Source organism: Boleophthalmus pectinirostris, unplaced genomic scaffold, assembly GCF_026225935.1.
Source record: "Boleophthalmus pectinirostris isolate CB_2022bp ecotype Guang Dong unplaced genomic scaffold, ASM2622593v1 HiC_scaffold_16, whole genome shotgun sequence".
In the NCBI taxonomy this organism is placed as follows: Eukaryota; Metazoa; Chordata; class Actinopteri; order Gobiiformes; family Gobiidae; genus Boleophthalmus; species Boleophthalmus pectinirostris.
The window spans coordinates 15,961,594-15,968,851 of record NW_026571095.1 but is presented as its reverse complement, the minus strand read 5'-3'; the positions used below and the strand labels follow the sequence as shown (position 1 = coordinate 15,968,851).

Sequence of the window (7,258 nt, the reverse complement as noted above, 5' to 3'; positions counted from 1 at the left end):
TTACAACTACAAGACAATTCATCATAATTGTTTTGTCCAATTGTAAACTAGGGCTGCTACATGGGAAGCATCCAACGTGAAACTTGGATAACAGTGACTTATAGTGATTGGTTTGTTATGGTGGGCAACTGAAGAAAACAAGGCTCTAGACTCAAATAAAAACAGAATATTTACTTGACCTTTTTCTGTACTGTAATAATAGACTGTAGCATTATTTCATGGCACTAATGAATGGTAACACTTCATGCCAGACTATAGCCTACAATGATTTGCCTGTTGTTTGAAAATCCTCTGACTTAGCACCTCATAGTCACACCTCCACTGCAGCTGTCCATGTGCTTACAGTTGTAAAGTTGCCTTGTTTTTACAGTGTGAAGAATGCTGACACGCAGAGACACATGCATTTACATTTGGTCAATTATACAAACATCACATGAATAAAAACTCAAAACTTTGAAACTCTGACAAAATATTTGCTCTGCCACGAATGTTCCATGTATGACATAAAACTTAAATCTTGCATTTAATACAATTACAGGTGTTTTTATTGCTCCTAAATTAAATGATAAACATGCATTCATATCTGTAAACAGAATAACATCTCCACAGATCTTACTTGTAACTTGGCCTGGTGGTGTTACTTCACTGCTACCATAAAATAGATATGCTTAATGTCATCTTGTGGAACATACCAGGAAAAGCAATAACATCTCCATGAAGACAAGCTGGTGATGGACTCTCCACCACAAAAGTTACACAGTGCACCTTTAATGCTGCTTGATAGACAATGGTCAATGACATTTACAGAAGCCTAACCCTGTACTTTCCACTTGTTGGGTTTGTGTTGATGGTTTAACTGACTGCCGAAACCATTTGCACATCTGAGAGAAACCACCTCTTACTCAATTTCTCTCACCAGCCCAAAGCCACACGTCCATCTAAATCTTCTAATAATACCAAAATCACCGGGACAATGTTTGTTTCCCCAACACAAATGAGGAATGATTGATGTTGGCTCCTGTTGCCTTGTAGTCAGTTTTACACTTACTATAACAAGTGAGCTGTCCTCTATATCTCTACAGCTGATGTAAGCACTGCTATGGCCCTTGATGATGTCACTGTCCTTTTTGTCAGGCTGAGTAACAGATCCTCTCTAGTGTTTTTAGCCCAGCCACTAGTGATTGAAGCTAGATTTAGGTTTCCGCGGCAGTCACCCTCATTGCTAAGTGATTTACAATGTCTGACGCGTTGTGTAGGCTTGTGGAGCAGCCTGGAGTGCTTTGGCCTTGTGTGTGTGTGTGTGTGTATGTGAGATCTTTATATAGACACAGCTAGCCAGGATGAAGGAATGCCCCGCATGCCAGTGACCATATTTGAACAGAGCGTCTGCAGCAAGGAGACTGCACACTTGCAACACAAATCGCTTCCTCATCTCATCCAGCCTCTCTCTGGAAAATCCTCCCTGTTGTAGTATCACTGGACCACCACTATCAGGCAATGTGGTACCTTCAAGTCTACTAGGAGGTTGAACTTACTGAGTCACAAAATTTCTCTCTCTCTCTTTCCAGTACTTTCCAGTTAGTCCTCCCTGGCACACTGCTCTGCTGACTGACAACATCCATTTGAAAGGCTCAGGAGGAAACCATACTGGCTCTTTATTTCTACATCAACACTCTTAACCAAGCTGTGATTTTTAACCTTTCTGGGGGGTAAAGCCTTGTAGATTAGTGTCTGTGTGTGTGTGTGTTAGTGAGGTTTGAGTCAGTATGCCATGTCGTCCCCTGGATCGTCGTTTGTGCAGATAAAACATGAGGACCTGGCTTTCTATGAGAACTGTGGAGGGGGAAGCTTTGGAAGTGTTTACAGAGCTCTTTGGATTTCCCAGAACAAGGAGGTGGCAGTGAAGAAGCTCCTGAAGATTGACAAAGAGGTAGGTCAAAACTTAGCCAATCATTAAGTCTGTTACAACAGACTTAAGTTGCTTTTAATTATGAATATTTTCTTCCTAAATTGAATGTTTTTTTCATATTCCACTTCTCTTCTCTAATGTCTTTTAACATCTGTTTATCTTAAACATACCTCCTCCTCAAAGTCACCTCTTTGTAGATAGAGCCATGTATTTATGGTAAGACTTGCCTGTTCTTTCTAGTGTGTATTAAGGCCAGCTGTGTGGTCATTCAGGCTTAATGCACTCAGATTGGGAGGTTCCCCATAAAATGTCAGATCATGGTTAGAAATTAAAGGAAAACAAAGATACTAAATAAAGCATAACTGTCCAAATTAACTGTTTTTAAAACACAATGAACAGCTGTGGTAAAGTGTTGCAAAACACAATACTGATGTCAACATTTTACGGCAGTAAAACTAAGGCCTGATGCTCTAACACATGCTGTACTAGTTTCTGAAGTTAGTGCTTGTACACACTGCACGTGCACAGGCCCAGTGCGCTCAACAGTGTAATGAAGTATGATGGTCAGAAAATCTGTGATGTCAAACAAATTAAGGTCCGTTAGGTTGCCGAGCAACGGTCACATATTTCACATATGCAGAGCTTTTGACCTACATGTCATTTCAGATTTATTGAATGTTTATAGCAGGGTGGAGAGGCCCTGTTCGGATCTCTTCCATATTCTATGTAGAAAATACAGTAACCATCACATATATTGACAATTGTCTAATATTCATAATATATCCCTTATAATTTATTGTATAATGCTCATGTATGTTTTTCTCTGTACAGGCTGAAATCCTCAGTGTCCTGAGTCACAAGAACATCATTCAGTTTTATGGAGCTGTGCTGGAGTCGCCCAACTATGGCATTGTCACAGGTTAGAGCTGCTGCTAGTCTCCAGGACTAATCCTAAACTATCTTTAGAATTAAAGTTTATCTGATGAGGCATAGAAAACTTCAGATGATGTTTAAATAAATATGTTCAGGGCCAAAGCCTGTCCTCTTTGAGCGCGTGTACTGTTTTACTGTGGAGCACTTGATCCTTGTGATGTCATGAGACACATTAACACAGCACTGTGATGAGGGGTGCATGTTTCCAAATATCACTGTATCCTCTTGAACCGTACTTCTTGTTGTGTTTGTTGGCAGGACATTTGAAAGTCTGGATGCTGTTGTAATTCAGGACAGAATTATGGATAAGATGTGACGTTCAGCTACAGCCTGCATTAGTTTAGTTTCACAGGGTGGGAATAACTTATTAAAAGAAAAGTACTATCAAAGTAGATACAGTCTCAGGATTGGATAGCATTGTTTCTGAATGCCTGTTTCATGGAAGTGCTACTTGTGTTTATGTGGACTACTCTGAATAATGTTTCACAGAATTTGCAAGTGGTGGGTCTCTGTATGAGTACCTGTCCAGTGAGCAGAGTGAGCAGATGGACATGGAGCAGATCATGGCCTGGGCCATACAAATAGCTAAAGGTAAACACAAAAACATTTTAAATAAACATATTAGGAGGTTAATATGTGTAAATATATTGACCATCTGCACAAGATGACTAAAATGACTATACTGTAATGAAACTTTGTGCGCTCTTAATTTTCCTTGCAGGAATGCACTACCTCCATGCGGAAGCTCCAGTGAAAGTCATTCATAGAGACCTAAAGTCACGAAATGGTACAGACAACAGCGTCATCATTTTATTTTTTTATTATTATGCTTGAACTTATGTATTAAATAATATATTTGTCTTTTTCAGTGGTAATGACAGTAGACAAAGTTCTCAAGGTCTGTAGCCATGCATTATTATAATTGTCATATTCATTCAATTATAATATTATGCTCTGTTCAAATAGATATCATTCACACAGCTCTCTCCTCCTGGTCCTACAGATTTGTGACTTTGGAGCATCCAAGTTCCTATCCCACACCACTCACATGACTGTAGTAGGGACATTTCCATGGATGGCCCCTGAGGTCATCCAGAGTCTGCCTGTATCTGAGACCTGTGACACGTATTCTTATGGAGTTGTACGTACACACTGCTTTTCATCCATCAGCCAAAAAAATGTGTCATAGACGACCAGTTACAACAGTCTTTGTTATTTATGATACAAAAACAGGTCACTTTGACAGTGTAAGGGCACCACATGCATCTCTTCAAGGAGCACCAGCAGATGCTAGCTGTACCAGACACTGCACTATGTACATTTTTGGTTGGGGGTTTGGTTGCTTGTTTCTATGGCTATGTTATTGCTCTGCCTAGAATGTTCCACAGTTCCAGTTTTATAGATCAAAAATACCTAGGAATACCTTCCTATCCATGATGATAGAAAGGTTTAATACCATACTGTGAAATAAACCAGACAAAGCAATAATGTTGCCATGGAGAAAGGCATCTGAAGAACCCTCCACCTGAAAAGTCACACAAAACACCTTAAACATTTTACAGGAGGTGACATTTTGAGATGCTGTGGCACATTTAATCTATCCCTATATTGCCTTAGTCAACCTTGCTAAAATACTTGTGTGTCTTACTTGGTACTCTGTTTGATGTGACCCATCCCACTCGGTCTTTTCACCAGGTGTTATGGGAGATGCTGACTCGAGAGGTTCCGTTCAAAGGCTTTGAAGGGCTGCAGGTGGCATGGTTGGTGGTTGAAAAGCAAGAGGTACAGTCCACACTACGGACAAATACAAAACATACTTCTCCAAATGTGTTTTTACATGTGCACCCTTCAAACTGGAGAAACAATGCGATGCTCTCATGATTTCCACTGTGAGCTGGTGAGGTGGGCCGCTGGGTATTTTTAGTCCTGATGTCAGTTCTCTGCTCTTGTAAGGCCTGGATACACAGCAGTGGAGCTGGGCCAGACTGCCCCTGGCCAAAACCTTTACGAGACACAAACACAGAGAAGAATGGACACTGTGATTGGAGGCTTGATTACTGCGATTTATAGGGTTGATTTTTATCCAGTCTGTGAGAGGATCCCCTTGAACACTCATGCTAACAGCCACATTGTAGGGCTAACAAACAACTCCCAGAACATGATTCCTGCGTAGCTCTTGGCTAATCTCCAAATACTCTCCCTAAATAACTGCCTCCCTCTCTCTCCCTCTGTTTCTTTTTTGTGTTTCCCAGTCTCCACCACTATACCTCTACACTGGACCCAATGCATGCACTCGCTCCACTCGTTCATATTTTAGGATTAATCCCTGGAGAGAGCTGTTTCCATTTCTGCCCTTTACTATGGCTCTGTCTATACACATTCAGCAGTGCTGCAAATATAAAGTTATGCTTAGGAAATCACCTATACTATAAATACAGAAATGCACAGAATGTACACCAATTGATTAAAATGCCCTGTAATTGCATATAAAACATTTGATGTGTTGTTTTTGTAGAATTTAATCAATTTAAGCATTAACTATACCCTTATTTTGCTTTCCTAGAGGCTTACTATTCCCACCAGCTGTCCAGCAAGTTTTGCAGAGCTAATGAAGAAATGTTGGCAAGCTGATCCAAAGGTAAGTGGTTACTGATGCATGTCTAACCTTTTTTCTGTATAACTTGAAACCTCTATCCACTCATGTTGTGTCTCTTTAGGAGCGGCCTCTTTTTAAGCAAGTACTCCTAACCCTGGAGACAATGGCAAATGACAGCAGGCTACCGGATCAGTGCAACTCCTTCCTTCATAACAAAGACCAGTGGAGGTACACTTTCACTATATAATATTATTTATTGTTGATACATAACTGCAACAGTGGCACAGAAGACACACTAACGTGCCCCTGAGAAAAGTTGAATCCATGACCCTGTGCTCTACTTCAGTCTATATTAAGCTCTTTGGAAAGTGTCCACGGAAGAGATTCCTCTGCCGGTCCACTCTAGTGCAGTGCAAAAAGCTGTGGGGGTGGGCACTGGAGTAGGGGAGGCAGACAAGAACTAAAGTCATCTGTAAACACAGGAAGCAGCAACACACAATGTACTGGGTGCATGTGAAAGATACAATACTGAGTCGAGGTGTGAGATTTTGAGCATATTTACCACTGTGATGCAATCAGTTGTGAGTGTGGTTTTGGTCAGGGTGGAAAGTTGGACAGACACAGGGTAGTGAGGATTGTGCAGTGTGAGAGAGGTGAAGGGGTGGAGTTAAGGAGATAGGGAATAAACAATACTCCTCAATAAAGAGCTGCAGCAAGCCTGAGAAACTTAACAACAGTGACACCTTGTGGAAGCAACCAGTATCTGCACCTCAGTGAATTGTGCCAATTTTTTTGTGGCATTTTTACATAATACATGTATAAATAAAAACATTGTAATAACTACAAAGTAAAACATATTTTTGATATATCCAAAAGGTGTGAAATTGAGTCTACTCTTGAGCGCTTACGGAAACTTGAGAGGGAGCTTTACTCAAAAGAAAAAGAGTTAGAAGAAAGAGAAAGGAGACTCAAACTATGGGAGGAGAGGCTCATGCAGAGGTCTAACATGAGTCCTAGTCCCAGCTCTCTTCTAATGGAGTCACCTGTAAGTACCACTGTGTCAAAGAACAATACAAAACAAAATTAAGTTGTGTATTTGAGTGTTTCTTTACCTTTCTGGCAGTTCTTCCCACCGCTGTCTATTGGCTCGTCTGGCTCCTTCTTCCGGTCTCACTCTCAGGACTCTAACAACAGCGCGGGGGTCAGCAGCGCGGGTGTCAGTTCTCTGTTCCGGACCCTCAGTAACGGAGACACTGAGAGGAGCAGTAACACCACACTGGAGCGGAGCATGTCCTCTCTGGACGGGGGGAGACTGCACGCCATGCTTCGGGGACTGTCCGGAAGATTTGGAGATGAGGAAGAAGAAGAGGGCACTCTGAATGACAGCAGCTGGGTGCAGAAGAATGATGGGGGTAGCCTGGAGGGGGGGAGGGTGCAGGTGACACTGAGGAGCTTTCCAGGAGGGGTGGTGGAGAGACAGGAGAGGACATGGGAGGAACGGGACAGGGACACAGGGGGACTACAGCGAAGCAGGGTGACTATGTGGAAGGGATACTCAGGGAGTTATGGAGACGGGGACTCTGGGAGAGAGAGGGAGGCTGACTGGGAGGCGGACAGAGGTGAGGACAGACTTGAGGACAGACTTGAGGATAGAGGGATGGAAGGAGTGGTAGAAGTATCAAGACTTCCTACAGTGTTTAAAGGCCTGGGAGGGGGAGCTTAGGGGACATGCTGTCCTTAGACATGGAGGACATAGGAGACATGGGCAACATAGGGGACATGGGAGACATGGACATGAATATGAACATGGGTGACATGGG

At 42.2% G+C, this 7,258-nt stretch overlaps 1 protein-coding gene across 1 annotated transcript; it reads left to right on the top strand.

The window, feature by feature from the left end:
* Nucleotides 1-1,600: 1,600 nt before the first annotated feature.
* Nucleotides 1,601-7,166, top strand: LOC110173386 (mitogen-activated protein kinase kinase kinase 20). The gene is made up of 11 exons (XM_055151875.1): nt 1,601-1,930; nt 2,741-2,828; nt 3,332-3,433; nt 3,564-3,629; nt 3,712-3,740; nt 3,846-3,983; nt 4,538-4,624; nt 5,406-5,480; nt 5,560-5,666; nt 6,315-6,483; nt 6,562-7,166. The coding sequence occupies exons 1-11, from the start codon at nt 1,772-1,774 to the stop codon at nt 7,159-7,161; spliced, it is 1,620 nt and encodes a 539-aa protein (XP_055007850.1). The 5' UTR covers nt 1,601-1,771; the 3' UTR covers nt 7,162-7,166.
* Nucleotides 7,167-7,258: the final 92 nt, after the last annotated feature.